The sequence below is a fragment of the Mesocricetus auratus genome, unplaced genomic scaffold (assembly GCF_017639785.1).
Source record: "Mesocricetus auratus isolate SY011 unplaced genomic scaffold, BCM_Maur_2.0 Super-Scaffold_100010, whole genome shotgun sequence".
Lineage (NCBI taxonomy): Eukaryota > Metazoa > Chordata > Mammalia > Rodentia > Cricetidae > Mesocricetus > Mesocricetus auratus.
In genome coordinates, this window is record NW_024429194.1 from 7,278,860 (window position 1) to 7,297,341 (window position 18,482).

An 18,482-nucleotide genomic window follows, 5' to 3' on the forward strand; every position below is an offset into this window, starting at 1 on the left:
ATATTCCCGGAAAACTGCTTATTTTATAAAATTAAAATGCGTGTGTTAGCTATAAATCTCAGCTGGTGGATTTATATGCCCAATATCTATTGTTTTGTACTTTCTTTATGTCAGCGATGCATACTTCAACCCATGTTGACTCTGCGGCCCCCACTTTTATTAGGCTTCCCCTGCTCCAGGGCGACAAAGACCCTGGGTACTCGTGCATCAGCCCAGTGTTGGAGAGGTACTCTGCATTATTGGGTCATGGTCCAAACCGGTCTGAACCTTCATCTCAGAAAAGGGAGGGCGAGTCCCAGGAGGACAGGACATTTGGGAAGGGCTGTGCTAGGTGAGTGGAGGAGTGTGGCGCTCTGGAGTGCCGTCTCCTGAGTAAAAGGGAGCAGATTTCTTTTTTTTTCCAGGAAGCATAATAAACAACCGCTGTTTTACACCAAATGGCCACGTCAGCCGATTTTACCTTTCCTCTCGGCTGATGCTGCTTCTTCAGAATGATCAAATCCAAACTCCTGGTGTCTACTAGCCTCTTGAATCTGTTATTACCGGGTGAGGGTCTTGTGTCTTGCAGCGGCGATGGACTGTGATCTGGAACCGTGAGCCAGCACAGGGTTCACCCCGAAGTTGCTTCTCGTGTGGGTGTCATCACAGCGACAGACACGGAACCAGAGCCGAGCACAGACTGTCGCGTTGCCGGCTGTCGGTGCCGCGTTTGTGGGATTCACGCCTCGCCGCCCATGCACTAGTAGTTTATTACCAGTGAGAACAACACCGCTATCTAGAAAATTCCGCCAGTCGTTTCTTCGTACTCCCAGTGAACTAATACGATTCACCCTGCTGTACACACCGTTGCACAACTCTTTTGTGACAAGGTTTTCATTTCTTTCGAGATGAGTTTTCTGGATGATGGTGGAGCTATTGATTAACTTTTCAGAAACACAAGCCGGTTTCCTAAGTGATCAAAGCTTATTTCCATTCCCATCGGCGCTGTAGGAGAGTTCCGTAGTTCCACACCTCAACGTGTGTCAGGCGGTGTTGTCGTCACAGTTAGCTGTCAGAGTTAGAAGCAGAGTTCCATTATAACTTTAGTCTCAATTTTCCTAAAGAATGTTATTTGAGTGTATTGGCTTTTTATAAAATCTCTCATATGTTTTCTATATATCACTTATGTTTGTTGTTTAATGGACTACATTTTGCTACTTTTTCACTCTTTATTATATTGCCTAATCTTAGCTGGCTTTTCTGATACTTCTCCTGGAGTGCCATTTGCCACACACGTGACGGCATTGCCATTTGGTGCTAAATATTCTAGAAGTCTTGATGGTATTTCATTTTTGATCTACGTATGATTTACAATTTCTATTTCCCCACACATGGAGGGCTAACTTATTGTTTTGGACTGTTTTTAACTTAGTTGTATTTTGATGTCAAGGGACCTAATGTACTCTGCAGATTCCCTGCTCTGTGGTTGTTAAAGCCTTCGCTGTGGAATCAAATGTGGTCACCACTTTGGAAACTGTACTTGGAGAGAGTATACACTCTCTAATGGTTGCATGTTCTCTGTATAGTCCTGTTTCAAGTATATGTGTTGTTTAAAATGTCTGTACCTGTGCAGATGGCTTCCTCTCACCTTTTCCTCGGTGGCAAAGAGGATGTAATCATGACACTGTTTACTTTTGGAGTCACAAGGAAAGCTAGCTCCCTTTCTTTCACTCCCTACTCAGAAGTACAAAGCAGCTGTGCGTTCCCTTGGGACTGTGTTCAAGCTTATTTTTTTCTGTTGTTATTATTATTATTGACTTCAAGGTTTCTGATTTAGTTTCACAAAGTTGCTTTTAGACACAGGACCCAACAGCCCCTGTGAACCGAAGGATCACGGATTCCATTTTAAATTAAGAATTTATTCTATTCTTTCTTTTAGAATCTCATACCTGTCTGCCACATGATCACACTCCTATCCCACTCTCCCTGCAAACCCTCCTAGTAGGAATGGTCTTTCCGTGTGGGTACTTGGGGCCCAAAAACGAGAGCTGCCATGCTAACCCTCACCTCTGTGTGAGGTAAACGATACATCTGGGAGCTGAGTCCTTGGCACAATGTCTGAGACGCAGCCTGCTGTGGAGCCAGGGTTAAAGCTCGGTACTGGCTTCTGTAGATCACACGTGCACACCGTTCATAACACATCCCATTGAATGTACACACAGCCCTCCCTAGGTAGCATCATCCACTTTACAAGTAAACCGAGGCTTGAGGGGTGGCTGGAAAGAGCGGTGCGGGGACCAGGCTCCCAGGCTCATTGGCACGTGACTGCTTCCCTGACCCTCCTCTTGAGGACAGCCCAGGGGACGGAGATGTGGTCCTTTACACCCCTTCAGACCAAAAGCCCCTTCCAGTCAACAAGGGGCAGCATTCTGCCATTTCCTGCCCTGATAAGCTGCTGTACACCTTCCCAGCCTCTCTGCCGCTGGAGTCAGCGTCTGCATAGTTGGAAGCTGCCCTTGCTCCCCACCCCTTCCCGCTCCCCACTTTCCTTACCTCTTTCTCCCCACCCCTCTTTCTCATTTAGTCCCTTCCCGCCAACCTTCAAGGAAGAGCAGACCAATTGAGTTGATTTTGAAAACTGCCCAGGTGATTCTGTTTCGTCTCCTTCACCTGTCCCCTAAAGTCCCGTGGCATTTGGAGGTCCCTGTGGCATTTGGAGGTCTCTGCTCTGCCTATGGTCCCGTGTGTTCATTTTAGCATATGTGTGCTTGATTAAATTATTGCTTAAATAGCACACTTTAAAAAGTGATTAGTGACCTAAGATTCATCACTTAGTTTATATGCAGCAAAAACAATGCAATGACTTTTAGATTCCACTCTGCAGGAGGAGACAAGCATGGACCAGAAGAAAATGTTTTCCATTTTCCAAAAGTTACAGTCAATAAGGAATGCCAGGAGACACGTACGGAGAAGTCTTATAACTGAATACTAAGAGAATGCAGAGCTACGTATGAAATGGGACAGAACCCTTCCCAGACACCTCACCGAGGAGGATGATAAAGCATAAAGACAACCCAGTGACATGTAGTCATGGAGATGCAATCCATTAAAACAATGACTATACTACACACTTACCAGATCAGCCAGAACTCAGACCCCGACAGTGTAAAAACTGATGCAACTATGGACAACAGGGACTCTCATCAATTGATTAGCAAATAATCAATTGATTATTACAATTAGTACAGTCACACTGGAAGACAGCTTAGAAGTTTCTTATAAAACAAAATGCACCGTATACTTGCAATCCAGCAGCCACACACGTTGGTATTTACCTATATGAGTTCCAAATATAAGTCTGTGGAAAAGCCTGCACACACGTGCCGTGCCCATAAATAGAGCAGCTTGTGCATTCATATAGCAGGAGGCTATCCATCACTAAAGAGGAAAAGTGCCATCATACGCCATGAAAGGGTGAGGAAGACCTTGACTGAAAGCTATGGGCCGGAAGAAGCACATCTGAGAGACCCTTGTGTGTGGCTCTAGTTGGGCAGCACAAAGCTTCAGAGAGAGCGTGGCCATCTTAGTGGTGGAGGTGAGAGGGTGAGAGAGAAGGGCGGTGAGCAGGCTGAGCAAGGACGTTCAGCAGAGAGGAAACAAACTTATGTGTGGTACGAGGGCAGACGGCCGTCATCACACCTCTGTTCAGACTGGTAAAGTGTGCACGAGGGACTTGCGTGTGGTCGGTGGACTGACTATGACGCTTCAACGTAGAGTCACCAGTTTTAACTAGGGCACTTCTCTTGCAGGAGATATGGAGGGCGGGGCGGGCTGCACAAGTCTGGAAGAAGAATGCCTACCAGATACTATCTTTTCTTCTCCTTTTTGTGAACTTAAAACTGCTCTCAAAATAGTAAGCACCCAAAGACTTATATTAATTATTAAACTGTTGGCCAATGACTAGGGATTCTTATTGACTAGCTCTGTCTTAATTATTAACCCATTTCTATAAATCTATGTATTTCCTCGTGGTCGCTGCTTGCTGGAGAATGCCTGGACCTGTTACTCCTTTGGTGGCTACGTTAGTCTCCCTTGAGTGACTGCTCTCTGCCTACCTTTTCCAGAATTCTCCTCGTCTCCTACTCCTTCCTATCTTCCTGCTTCCATTGTCCAAACAGTGTTTTATTCATCAATCAGTAAGAGAAGCACATTATATACAGAAGGACATTCCCCCATCAATTATTAATTGTTTATGTGCTTCTATGGAAAAACGTGTGTTTGCCACGTGAGGCTTGCCTGTCATGTGCTTTTCCTAAGTGATTGTATATTTTACTCATGTGACTCTTCTTTTTTATGGTACTGAAGGTTTACACTGAAAAACAGAAACATGCATCCTTCCATTTGGGGGAATGCTTTTTTGGTGTTGTTGTTGTTGTTGATGAAGTTGTCTAGAATCCTGGGTCACAAGGAAGAACGCAGTTAGCCACCTGGATGCTGCAATGGTGAGCATGGATGCTATTGTTTTAGACAGCACTCCTCTTAACCCTCAGAGAACAAACAGTCTCATGCATGAATAAAGTTGGCTATTGCATGAGACTTTAGTCTGCCTCATTTATCAGCTCCATTTACCCCGGTTTCACCACCTCTAGAATGGTGACTCTGTGCGCACGTGAGTGGGTGCGTGCGTGTGTGTGTGTGTGTGTGTGTGTGTGTGTGTGCATGTGTCTGTGTATGTTTGAGTGTGTGTGACTGTGTGTGTGTCTCTGTGTGTATGTGTTTGTGTGAGTGTGTCTGTGTGTATGACTGTGTGTATATATGTGTGTGTCTGTGTGTGTATGTGTCTGTATGCTTGAGTGTGTGTGTGACTGTGTGTGTATGTGTGAGTATGTGTGAGTGTGTTTATGTGTCTGTGTGTGTGACTGTGTGTATATATGTATGTGTGTCTGTGTGTGCATGTGTCTGTGTATGTTTGAGTGTGTGTGACTATGTGTGTATGTGTGTGTGAGTATGTGTGAGTGTGTTTATGTGTCTGTGTGTATGACTGTGTGTGTGAGTGTGTGTCTCTGTGTGTGTATGTGTCTGTATGTGAGTGTGTCTGTATGTGAGTGTGTATGTGTGTGTATGTGTGTGTGTGTTTATGCATGCCATTGCATGTTTGGGGGCTCAGAGTAAAACTTCCAAGAACTGATTCTCTCTTTCTACCACATAGGACCAGAGGATCCAACTCAGGTCTTCAGGCTTTGCAGCAAGTACCTCTACCCTCTGACTCATCTCGTTGGCCCCAATAATTCTGCCTGTCTAGCTATTATGCTAAAATTGCAATGTAGCATATCAATTGTCAGTGTTAGCAATATGTGCATTTATCAAGTTGCAATGGAGACATTTACTGGCTTTATTTGTTCTATGACAATGTTCCTATATTGTAAACTAATGCTAAAATACACCGAAACATGGTGTTATTGGAAAGCATTTTGTGAACTGATGTCTGTGCTGTAGAATCAACCTCTTACAAGGAAACAGTCTTGATGCAGTCCTTAACTGTTGCTTCCAAAACAGAATTCATTCTAAAGGCTAAGTAGTGGAGTGCCCAGTTAAGAGATACTACCATGATTTGAGTTTTTCCACTGGCTTTTAAACTTCATGCTTCCTTTCACAATCCTTTCAGCTTTGAACTTTTGGTTTTTAAAACTTAAGGGTAATATTTATTTCTTCCTTACACAGTATGTATTCAGAAAGAACACCCTTTTGTCATAGTAGTTTAAAAATGTCAACCTTGATATGATACACCCGCACAGATAAAGCTGGTGGCGTGTTGCCTAGTGTGCAGAAAGCATGAGTTCATTCCCCAGTACCACAGGGCCAGGCTGGTGGCACATTGCTGTGATCCCAGCACTTGGGAGGTAGAGAATGTAGGATCAGAAGTTCAAGGTCATACTAAACCAAATAATGAATTAAAGTCCGGTCTGGGGTAAAAAATCCCTAACCTCTTAAACATTGTTTGAAAAGGAAAAAAATTATTTTGGTTCCTTATCTTTGAAAATATGCTCGACGCTATTTGATATATGACTGTGGCCATGGTCACAACTGCTTTGTGTTTTCTTGACAGAAATAGTCCGGAAAGGCTTATTTGTCATGAGTAATTAGAACAAATTTATCAAAAATTGTATTTAAACTTTGCTAGTTATGCTAGAGTGAGAACAAGACTTTATGTAAGTTAAAAATCATTGAAAGTATTAAAAGGTATTTTAGTTGAAAAAACTTAAGAAAAACTGATCTCAAAGTACCACACCATGCAACAGTGTCCTGCTGAAAACGCAACAACAGAAACACTAGTAATTCCTTTACTGATGCCTTCCAATTCGTACTGACAATTTGATTAAAACAAACAAACCAAAGCCACTTAAGAGAAGGGCCAACACTGCTTACCCAGTTTAGAAACCGGTGCCTGATGTATCCAGTTTCCAGCGCTACCAAGGGTCAAATCAGAAATGGAGAGTCAGCATTCGCAGATTAAATAAAATATACTCCTAGCTTATTAATTCTGCTTCGAGTCGCTCGCATTCTACACTAAATGGAATGACACTCATTCTGAATGACATCATCCGAAGTTGCTGTGCAAGGCTGCTGACCTTGGGCTTTGCTTCGGCGTTCTCAAAGGCGCGGGTGGTTGGGAGAGAGCCTTGCCACAGAGCGACGGCAATAGGAGACCACCTTTTACATTTGTGAGCCATTTTGTGCCAGACACTGTCCTGTCGCCCCTCAGGGCCCGCTTCCCATTCATCTGCCTTCTGCTCCAGTTTGGCTTGGCTAACCCAGAGCTCGGGCAGATGATGGGGCTGGAGCTGGGGCTGGAGTCTGTCTCCGGGCTTCTTAGAGGGCAGCCTCAAGCTGGTGGCACTCCTCAGCCAGAGGACACATTTAAAATTAAGCTCCGTTCTCCCGCAGTCTTTGGTTCTGTGGCTGTCTTCCAGTCTGGTCCTGAGAGAAGTATCTCACCCATTCATTTCTTGTTAGACCCTAAGAACATCCTCTTGTTTCTAACTATCCATGGTTTTAGAAAGAATTCCCTCAGTTATTCCGTTTGTGTGGACTCTGTTTTCTGTCTAACTGCTAAATGATGTGAAGGATTAGCTTTTGAATTCAGTTATATTAGAAATGAAAAATGTTTCGGTAAAATGTGATCAACCTATTTCTTTAATTTTTGCATTAAATATTCCATTCAACATGAATAGCGTGCCCCGGTTTTGTTTATACATCCATAAAAACATGCTCAGGCATTTTTCAGAAGGAAACAGAAGACGGGTAGTAGGTATAGATGAGAAAGCATAATGACCAAAAGACGAGAAATGTGAAAAGATACCAACACATTGTCTCAAAAAACCCCACTAAGCATAATGGTCTACAAACAGTCACCAGCATTCAGTGGAAAGCCTGCTATATGACAGTCCCTGTTCTGAACTGACATAGCCCATACCACTCCCTTGTCAGGCACAGGATGGAGTCACTCTCCCTGCTTAGAGTGGAGAACTGGGCACAGAGCAGTGACACACACCCACTGGCCTTGTTGTGTGTGTAGCCCATTCTCCTAGCCAGCTGCACTGTTCTTGTAGTGGTTTTGAAAACAAGACTGTAAATTATAATAAGACTACAAATCATGTGAACAGATAAGCTTGCACAGTGACATCATAGAAAACACGTGGGTTTGGGCGCCAACGTTAGGTTTCATTCCTACAAGTCAGTTTAAATTGTTCCTCAGTCTGCATGGTTTTCTTCTTGATATACTCTATAAGTTTTCACATGATTTGTTATTTTATATTGTGTTGTATTCTAACAAGAATTTACAATTTTTCTCTAGGTTTCTGATCTGTAACAATGCCGGCTAACAAGTCACCGGTGATCAATAAGTTTGGAGTAATATCTTCCTCTTACCATGAAGAACTCTTGAAATTTAATTTGGAAAGTGCGAATAGAAAGAAGAGTCCCAAAACAAAGTGAGTTTGAGGTTTTATGTCACTTTATGTAGGGGTTCCAATTCATTATAGATAATTTTGAAAGTTTAAAACATTGTGAAATCTGCCCTTTTCCCCCCTCTCAGGTCTTGTTTGGTACTATCCAAGGTCTCTGGGTCACCAGTCTCTGGTTCCTGGTGCTCCAAGATGTGTCAGGGATGATATTTATGGTTGTGTAGCTTGATTTTCTCATGGAACTCCTAACATTGGAAGTGGGGGCTGTCTCTGACTCTTTTGCCTGGCTTTGAGACCCTTTTTCTCTGATTATGCTGCCTCATCTAGCCTGATACAAAGAGAGGTGCCTATTTATCATCATCATCATCATCATTGCTGCAACTTGAAGTGCTGTGTTTGGTTGATGTCCCTGGGAGGCATACCTTTTCTGAAGGGAAATGTAGGAGGAGTGGATTGGGGGGGAAGGTATGGGGAGGATGGGAAAACTTCAGTCAGAATATGATATATGGGAAAAGAATAATTTAAAATTTGAGAAATTACAAAAGCATTGCAGCTTTGTAACTGGTGATAAAATGTGAAAGATGAATATTTTCAATTAGTATCATGTATTATATTACCATATGTTGCAAAAAGTTGCGAATTACACATATTTTATTTGAAACAAACATTTTTCATATTTTCATAGAATTTAAGTTGCTACTGGATTCATGAAACGAATGAGCAAAAACTTTTAACAATGACTGTCTTAGTTTCTTTTAGTCTTTTGCTTTTATATTTAGAAATATTGGAATGTTTTCCCGTTTTTAAATTATCAGGATAAAGTTTCTGAAATGAATGCATGTGCACCTTAGGATTGCTGCTGCTAAGACTTTCCTGTGTCTATTTAGTTTCTTCAGTTGTTGTAGTTCTTGCTTTGTTCTAACATCGTACTAATCTGTATAAAAATGGGGGGAGGCAGGAAAGGTTATTATCTATCAATAGCCCCACAGTGATGCATTCAATATTGTACCAATACATCAGATAAGCAAGTAAAAATGATCATGTATCCAGAGGAAGACATTAGAAATGGAAATAGCAGTCCCAAGTGATGTTGACTTAGTAAATTTTTTACTTTTAGAAACCCAGCCAGCAGAGGGAAATCATAGCAGGACTGACAACATTTAAAATTCCAAGTTTTCCAGTGCTTAATGTAGGGATGGCCATATAAATGAAGTGCCTGTAACATGTAGGATATATTGGAAATATTTGTAAGAAAGAATAAATTTTATTTTGTCATGTTTAAAGGAGTTTTGCAAGGAGCTGGGTATTTCAAACTTGTTACGGTGTATCTCACTAACTTGTTTACACGTGTGTAAGTTGTTACTGTGTATCTCATACATGCCTAGTTTATTGGTGACCAGAGTTAACTTCAGGTAACTTAAACTCTCAAATAAGTACTCAATTCCAATTCTACTTACCTGATACAATTTTCTCCAGATCTGAGCTACCCTCTTGTAGTTTGATCTGATCACAGGTCACTCTGTGCCTAACACATTCAGGAAATCATTAAACTTCTCAGTTGTAGAAGCAAGCACACTGTGTCCCAGTTTTTCCCTTTACCCTCATCGAATTAACATTGTCAAGGTCACAGAAGCGTGGTAGGGTAATGGCATATATGCTTTTCCTCCTTGGTTCAACATTTACCTTAATGGGGATGTAATTGGAAATTAGCCTCATGCAGCAAAAATGATAATCTGAGAATTGATCCCACTAGTGACAGTGGGTATGATTTCCTACTCAACTTGTGGTGTAGTCACTGTGGCAAAGACTGCTGATTGCACCTCACGGAGGTCCATTTTCTCGTTTACTCATGTTAATAGAATTTTTAGTAGGGTACACAGTGAAGCATCAAAGCACTCGTTTCTCAGATCTCCTTGCTCTTGATGTAACCGCTGGTATGACCCCTTTAAGTGTTAGCAGACATTTTGCTAGTGTTGAATTTTGTGCTCATGTACAAGGAGAAGTTTGTCTTGTTGCTTCCCTGTGGTGAGAACTGGGGTGTGGTTGAAGCAGCTAGAGCAGACGCTTCGAGCCGCAGAGTGGAAGACGTATGTTGAGGACGACACAGTAGCAGGAAAACCAAGCATGGACCTTCTATGCAGACATGCCATCCTAGATCGCATATCTCAGCTCTTCTGTCTGAAAAAGAAGTGTCTGTGTTGACTATAATAATTCTGCCATTTTATAGCAGCTTAACTCTTGCCTTTGAAATGTTTGTAGGTAGTTTGCCACATTAGTTTCTCAGTAACAAAGCTACTAACAATGCTCTATATCCCCAGTATGTCTTTATTGTCTTTCCAGAGGACTCAGCAATTGCTCAGCTGAATAAGACATTCACTTTTGGGCTTTGAACCATTTGGGTTAATAAAGAATATTTGACTCTCCAGCCACAGGAAAGAGATGCTCGTATGTGTTACTGACACACAGTACACACTGACTTATCCCCATTTTCTAGCACCTGTTTTTTTTTTTCTATTTGAACTGTCTAAGTTTCAGTGTTCTCTGACGTAACACCTTCTGATGGGAAGAGAATTAAAAATCCCCTGTCTCACTGCATTTTCTCCTTGGGTATCATTTCCATTGCACATCTGTGAGTTTATTCCCAAGAAGGGGCATTCCTGACCCCATTTTGTGACACCAGAAGGTTGCCTCATGCTCAGTGGAAAAGTCACGTGTATTTAATATTTAAACTTTGCTTCAACTGATATAGCATACACATTGCATATTGTGACAGTTTTATACCTATGCAGAACATGTGATGTCAAATCTGAATACTCATCACTTCTTTGTGCAGGGAACCCTTGGGCCCTTCAAGATATTTTTGAGGTACATAATCTTTAAAGCAGTTACTGTCTAAAACCTTACTATTCTAGAGTGCACTAACTAGAATTTATTCCTATCTGTGTGCTGATTGGTAACCGATATTATCTTTATCCCTTTCCCCCCATTATAGAGTTTATGAACACTATTCTACCCTCAAATTTGAGGAGACAAGCTATGTTAGCCTCTACATATAACAGCATAGGTTACTGTGTCTGGATTATTCCAACCAGCGTGTCCCCTAGCTACATCATGTTGCTGGAAATGATGGGCTTTTCATTCTTTTTGTGGTGGAATAGCATCCCTTGTATGCTTACCCCACATTTCCTTACCCATTTATTCCATGGTGGGCCTTTGTTTGGCCCCTGGAACTGATGGGTCACCTGGTAGCTTCATTTTTAGTTTAGTTCTTTTTTGACACCATTTCCAATATTGGCTATTCTAGTTCCTACTCTCACCCACAATGGAAAGAGTAAGCTTCTCTTCATAATTCACTGATTTTGCCCACCCCCCAACATAGCCCTTTTGCCAGGGTAAAGTGGCGTATTTATCATCATTGGGATTTCTATTTCCCCTGATTATTAGTGATGCCGAGAATTCCTTCTTCAAATTTGCGGGCCATTTGTGTTTCTTCCTTTCTTAAAAACGTAAGTATCTATCCAGATAATCTCTCCACTTTATAGTTGTGCTGCCAAGTTTTACCGTTGTTGAGTGGTTTGTGTCCCTCACATGTTGTACGCATCAGCCCTGCTCAGATGAATCTTTGGCAAATGTCTCACCTGTGTCTCTCAGCTCCCTTTTCAATTCTTGTCTTTGTTGTGCCAAGTTGAAATGAGATCCTCTCATCTCTACTCCTTTTGTTGTCTGCATTTGGGGGATGCTGTCCAGAAAGTCTTTGTTTAGACCAGCATCTCCTCCATGTTTCCTCCTAGTATTTCATAGTTTAACGCTCTGCATTTAGTTCTTTGATCTATTTTGATTTTAGTTTTGTGTTTGCAGTCTGCTTTTATCTTTGGTGTGTGGGTGCTGAGTTTTCCCAGTACCACTTATGGAAGATTCCTTCCTTAATATATGTTCTTGGCATCTTTGTGAAAACTCATTTGGCTGTAAGCACATGACTCTATTCCTGGGTTTTCTGTCCTGCGGATGTGAGTGTCAGGAGTTTTGGGAAGCCACATGCATGTGTGTCTATCAGTCATGTCATTTCACTTTCAATGAACAGTGGGAGAAATGGAAAGAATGAAATACGTGGGTATCTTTTCCTTTTGTTTTAAATGTTATTAATATATGCATATAATGTATTTATATCCAACCTGTGCCCTATTTCCTCCCCTTCAGTTTTTCCACTATTCCTGCTTCCTCTACCTTTCATGGAAGGTCTTTTCTTAAGCAAAACATTTCAAGCAAAATTTGTCTTTGTTATTGAAATATATGAATTCAAATACTGTTATCCATGTAACTGACTAAATCTCCGAGATCAGTAAGAGCCTTTGAGGATAGATGGCATTAACTATCAGAAGACTGTGTGTTTTAATGTGTGCTTCTTAGGGACAGCCTTGAGAGCCTCGTACTGTTACCAAACTCAGAAGAAAGATTTTATAACGTCAAGAGCAAACATTTAGAAAGGGAAGGCATTCTGAACATTCTTCTACATGGCTTTTGCTCAAATTTCAGCACATATGAATGGCGTTTTCTTCCCATGTCTGCTTGGAATTCCATTTACTAGTGGCTGTTAAGTTGGAGGACCTGCATTTTGAAAGCGTTTACTAAGACTGCTCTGTGAATTTTAAATCTAAGGACATATAAAAACAGAATTGGAGACCATATCAGATTACAGATGATCTTGGCAGTGAAGTCTCTCTTGTTCTTGTTTGGCACCGTGAAGTCCATTGGACATGCATGGTGTGAAGATGCTGCCATTGTTGACACAAGTCAAGTGTGACAGAAGGTGTCTCCAGTGTCTGGCCTCAGAAGTCCAGGCCGGGACCAGCGAGTCAAGCATGACCAATTCAGGGCAGTGCAGTGTCCATACTGCCGTGTACTCCTGTGTCACTGACTCGACTCCTTGTCCATCCTCTTCAGGCTAATGAGTCTGTTCCAGAGTTCCTGCCCCATCTGTCTACATGCATCATGGCCGTAGCAAGGGGCAGACCTCTTTTATCCCTGGATACTTATGCTTTTTAGGAGAAGCGATATTAATTATAATTTGCAATTGCTGCCTGTGTTGGTTTGAATGTAACTGGTCCCCATAAGATCACTGGGAGTGGCACTATTACAAGGTGAGGCTTGTTGAAGTAGGTGTGGCCTTGTTGGAGGAAGTGTGCCCGTGTGCAGGCTGTCTTTGAGGTCTCACAGGCTCAAGCTAAGCCCAGTGTCTCAGAACACTTCCTGTTGCCTGCAGATCAAAGATGTAGAACTCTCAGCTTCTTCTTCAGCACGGTGTCTGCCTGCAAGCTGCCATGTTGCAGCATGATGATAATGGACTGAACTGCAAGACACCCAGTTAAATGTTTTATTTTATAAGTGTTGCTGTGGTGATAGTGTCTCTTCACAGCAATAGAAGCCCTAAGACACTATCTGCTTTTACATGCTGTGTCAAATTTATATATAAAAAGAGAGTATTTTAAGTTTTTGTTGCTTTTTTCATTCTTGTATTGACTTACACTGAAAAAACAATTTTTAAAATTTCTATAACAAAATTACTTTCATAATGATTTCACCAAGTCTTTAAACATGAATTCTAATGTCCTTTAGTCTTCAGTATTGATAATTCTTCAGATATGTACAGCTTGGAGATTATTTTCTTCTTTTTTTTGTTATTTGGTACTATGAAGTTTTTTCATGAAATGGGTTCATTTTTCAATTAATAATGATGAAGATGATGATGTAATAAGGCTGCCTTACAGAACGCCATATGAAAGGCACAGCCAGGCCTTATTTTCTTCATTGAGTGCTAACCATTTTCTTAGCACATACTGAAGGAGTCATGATTAAGTTGACAGACACAATCTGAATATTACTCTCTGTCTTAGTTACTTTTCTATTGATGTGAAGAGACACCATGGCCCAGACCTAGGAAACTTACAAAACAAAGTGTTTAATTGTGGCTTGCTTACAGCTTCAGAGTGTGAGTCCACGACCACCATGACAGGGAGCATGGCGGCATGCAGGCAGGCTTGGTGCGGGAGCAGTAGCTGAGAACTCACATCTGGTCCACAAACAGAAGAAGCAGAGAGACCAGGGTGGCAGAGGAGGGCGGGAAGGGCCCGGGGTGGGATTTTGAAACCTCGAATTCTCCCCACCAGTGACACGGCTTCTCCAGCAAGCCACACTGCCTACTCCTTCCTAAGCAGTTGTGAACAAAACTCCTGAAAAGAAGTTGTGTATGTATGATGGACTAACTAGAATTCCAGTGCTGTGGAGAGGTTGGAACAATGCGGGTCCAAAGGCTACCTACCTTATCTTAGCCTACTTCTAACCTCATGACAGCTGTTATTGCCCACCTCTGTGCCAGAACTAACACCCCGTGACTAATAGGAAGGTGGAATCTAGTAACTCAGCAGACCACTGGCTTCCACAAACCCCAAAGCTCAGAGAACATCTAGGGCTTGTAGAAAAGCTACCCCCATCTCCTAGTACCTGTCAAAATGCACCACCAATGTATTTTAAATATGTGTTGCTGGAGATTTTCTTGTCCCTCCAGGTCCCTCTGCCACTTCAGCCCCAAATAAACACACAGATACTATATTAGTTATAAAAACGGTTGGCCGATGGCTAGGGCTTCCTATTGGCTAGCTCTGTCTTAATTATTAACCTATAACTACTAATCTATGTATTTCTACATGGCCTTGTCTTACTGGGGAATGCCTGGCGTGCCCTATCCTGCCTGGCTCTACATGGTGTCTCCTCGTGGTCTTTCTCTGCCTACCTTTCCCAGAATCTTCCTCGTCTCCTAGTCCCGCCTATCTTCCTGCCTCTATTGGCCAAACATTGTTTTATTCATCAACCAATAAGAGAAACATATATACAGAAGGACGTCCCCCATCAAATTTGTCTTGATTGATGACTTTCTTTGTTTTGTGAAATTCTAAGATTCCATATTGGAATATGGGGTCTTAGGGTAACCTAAATCTACATTCAGCCAATCATTTAAAATTACCAGAGAAAGGACTGGGTTGAGCTAGCTTGAGTCAGATCCATTCAACAGTGGCCATAGGCTGCAGAGACATATGGGCCAAAATATGGGACTTCAGTACACCATTCCCCAGGCATTCTGAGTAATGGACAGTTTTCTATATTAATTCAAGTATACTTTGAATCCCACTTGTTAGTCTCCGAGGCATCTTTCTGTTGTTTTCACTTTATTTTTCTCTCTCGGATTCACCCCCACATCTCCTCTTGGCTTTATTTTTCCTACTAAGAATTTTTTACTTGAAAAGTCTGAGCTTTAACTATCTCTGACACAGAGGAAAAATTAGAGTTTTGCTTGCAGGTCTTCTCTCCTTTTCAATTCCTGCTTCACGAATACAGTGTATGGCTGTTTCATAGGACAAAAAAAGCAAACCAAGTACATCTTGAGTAGTATAAATAACCTGCCTAAATTCTTCCTGTCTGGCTCTCTTGATGTGCTCTTCCCACGTAGGCTAAAAACACGAGGCCCATCTGCGTTCCCAGCTCACAACTTCCCTGCCCTCCACTAGTCATGAAGTCTTTTAAGTTTAGCTTTTTTGACTTAGCATGGCTTTCATTGGCTTTTACCCAGTCCCTCTGCCCTGTGCAATTATGAATCCAAAGTAGCAGACAAAGTACTGTGAACGGACAGTCACTATTCCACGGTCCCCCACTATTCCACGGTCCCCCAGTACCTGTCACACTGCAGGAGCCTGGTTCCAGCACCAGGGTTTTCCTGAATGGTCAAAGGAAAACAGTCACATTGTAACTAACTGCTTTGCATTGTAACTAACTGCTATGCAGCACCACCGAGTTTATGCCAGCCAAGAGGCGGTGTGTTCTGGGTTACTGCCTTTTAGAGCCTTGTGAGGTACTGTCTGCATTCCATCAACGGGAAACTTCAGCTCATCTATACTGAGTCACCAAAGGGTATTAAGTTCTCGTGGCATTTCACTACCCTTCCCTAGTATGTCTCCGTTACGTGAAATGTTTTGTAAAGTGTGCTGGTGTGAACGAGAATGGCCCACATAGGCACATAGATTTGAAGGCTTGGTCCCTAATTGGTAGAACTGTTTTGGGAAGGCTTCCATGTAGGCTTGCTGGAGGAGTGTCGCTGGGAGTGTGCTTTAGATTTCAAGAGCCCGCACTGCCCTGCGTTAGCTTTCTGTCTTGTGCCTGTGCTCCAGGACGCAAGCCTTCTAGCACCATGCCTACCTGCCTGCTGCCACATTTCCCTGCCGTGATGGCCGTGGGCCCTCGGACACTGTGGACAGGCCTCCAGTTAAATGCCTCCTTTTAGAAGAGCTGCCACGGTCATGACGTCTCATCACAGCAACAGAACAGTCAATAGGACGTAGACACATCCCTTTCCCAGACTGTGAGCTTCCTGAGGCCGGATTCTCATTCCTCACCTAGCTCTCCCTGGAGATAGCAGAACACCTTCATTATGTTTTTATGAATGAACTGTATTGCAGTTGATGTAGTCAGTTTGGATCAGGTACCCATGCAATCAGGAGACTTTAGTATGGTTGCTTCTATGTAAAATTAAAATAATGGTCATTGTGGTTAAACAATGGAATAGATTGGGCCGGGCGGTGGTGGCACATGCCTTTAATCCCAGCACTCAGGAGGCAGAGGCAGGCGGATCTCTGTGAGTTCGAGGCTAGGCTGGACCGATAGCCTCCAAAACAAAACAGAGAAACCCTGTCTCGAAAAACCAAAAAAAAAAAAAAAACCAATGGAATAGATTGGGTTTATCTTTGTGAAATCCTTTGATATTTTGAAGGAATTGGAATGTAGGAAGCTAAATTATTTCTTATTTTTCAAATACCTGTGCTATTTTTTTTTTACCATTCCTCCTGTGGCTTACTGTATATTTATGTTTATATTGTATATGACTCATAGAAGGATTAGTTTTTTCTATTTTCAATGGGAAAGAAATTGTTAAAAAATAGCTGTATTTATTTCCTGTTTAATATTTATTAACATGGTCTGTGGGAGACCAATTAAGGCATTCAATATCTGTACTGAAAGTAGGAAATTGTTAACTTTGCATATTTCCAGTGGAGCATTACAGACCGCAACCTATATTGAAAAATAATTGACAAAAATGAAATTATTTATAAGATTTTCTAAGCACATGAGTTTGAATTGGATACTATTTTCATCCCAAGGCTTTCTTTTGCTTTAGAAATAAATGCATTCTAAGTTTATGAGGAAGTCGAAGTAAAATACTTCATTTCAGAAAATAAAATTTAAATTTTTATTAAAAACCCTGTGTATGGGTATACTTGGGTGCCTGTGTTTGGCATCAGGAGAAGTCTGTTTAAAGTTCATAAGTATTGTTTTATTATGAAGAGACACACATTGCAAACACCAACAGATGATTCTGACCGATACTACAAAAGAACTCCAAGACCTTGAGTTGCAACTTATTCATATTTTAGTTAATTAATTAATTATTTTGTTTTTTAAGGCAAGATTTCACTGTTTTGTGTAGCGTGGCTGTCTGTAGACCAGACTGGCCTTGAATTCACAGATATGCACCAGCCTCTGCCTCTGGAGTGCTTGGATTAAAGGCGTGCGCCACCACTTCCTGGCTGAGTTGCAGCTTGTTTTAAATAGTATTTTTTCTTTTTTCTTTTTAACTTTTGAAGATATATACTTCAGTGTGATACTTAAGCCTTCTTTTCCTTTCCATAATACAATGTACATTCTGTACACTTCAATCAGCACATGTAAACACCAGATGTTCACTAAGCAAATTACATCTATTAATTTAATATATCTAATTAATATATCAGTAATATGTATTAATGACACACATACACGCACATGACAATACAAAGGAACTTAAACTCAAGCCATGGGGAAGAATGTTAGATGGCTGTATCAATAGTAAATCACAGAGCATATTTCTGTGGTCTCACAGCTAGACCGTAGCTTGGTGCTTTGTAATTTCATATTTCCAAGCACAGTCTCTTCATCTGTCACCCATTGTCCCTTCATGTCGTCTTCATCTAATTCCTGTCACTGTGCCCAGCCTCCCGTGGGCTCCTGTTTCTACACTCACCCACTTGCTCTCTAAACAGCAGCCTCAGATTCCTTTTTCAGCATATAGACGCCATCTTTTCGTGCTCTCGTTTTAAACTCCGTGCGGCCTTCCAATCACATCACACATAAAATTCTAACACTAGCTCACAATCTAAATACCTCCCAAGACCTGGTCCCAGGCTACCTCCCATCTAGGAGAAAATTCCTATAGCATAGAGGAAAAAATATGATCATGTGTACACAGGGAAATTTCATATGTGCCCACACTCGGCATAGCAAAGAATCTTAAGACAGACATACCCGCAAAGAGTGTGCAAATATTTAACGATAATTAAACTGATTATTATTACCTAGCTATTCAGTTTGTATAAGTCCTCCCCCCTTTTAAAAGGAAGGATTTATTTGTGTGAGCACCTATATTTTATTTTTCCTCATTTTTACTAGTTCTGTGAGAAT

At 41.7% G+C, this 18,482-nt stretch overlaps 1 protein-coding gene across 3 annotated transcripts in view; it reads left to right on the forward strand.

Annotated features, from left to right (window-relative positions):
- Nucleotides 1-18,482, forward strand: part of Tmem232 (transmembrane protein 232) — a 239,260-nt gene that overhangs the window by 28,392 nt on the left and 192,386 nt on the right. For all 3 annotated transcript variants that reach the window (XM_021231245.2, XM_040752937.1, XM_040752938.1), the window contains exon 2: nucleotides 7,835-7,970. In XM_021231245.2, the coding sequence (XP_021086904.1) occupies nucleotides 7,852-7,970 (119 nt within the window). In that variant the 5' untranslated portion in view covers nucleotides 7,835-7,851. The remainder of the gene's footprint in view (nucleotides 1-7,834; nucleotides 7,971-18,482) is intronic.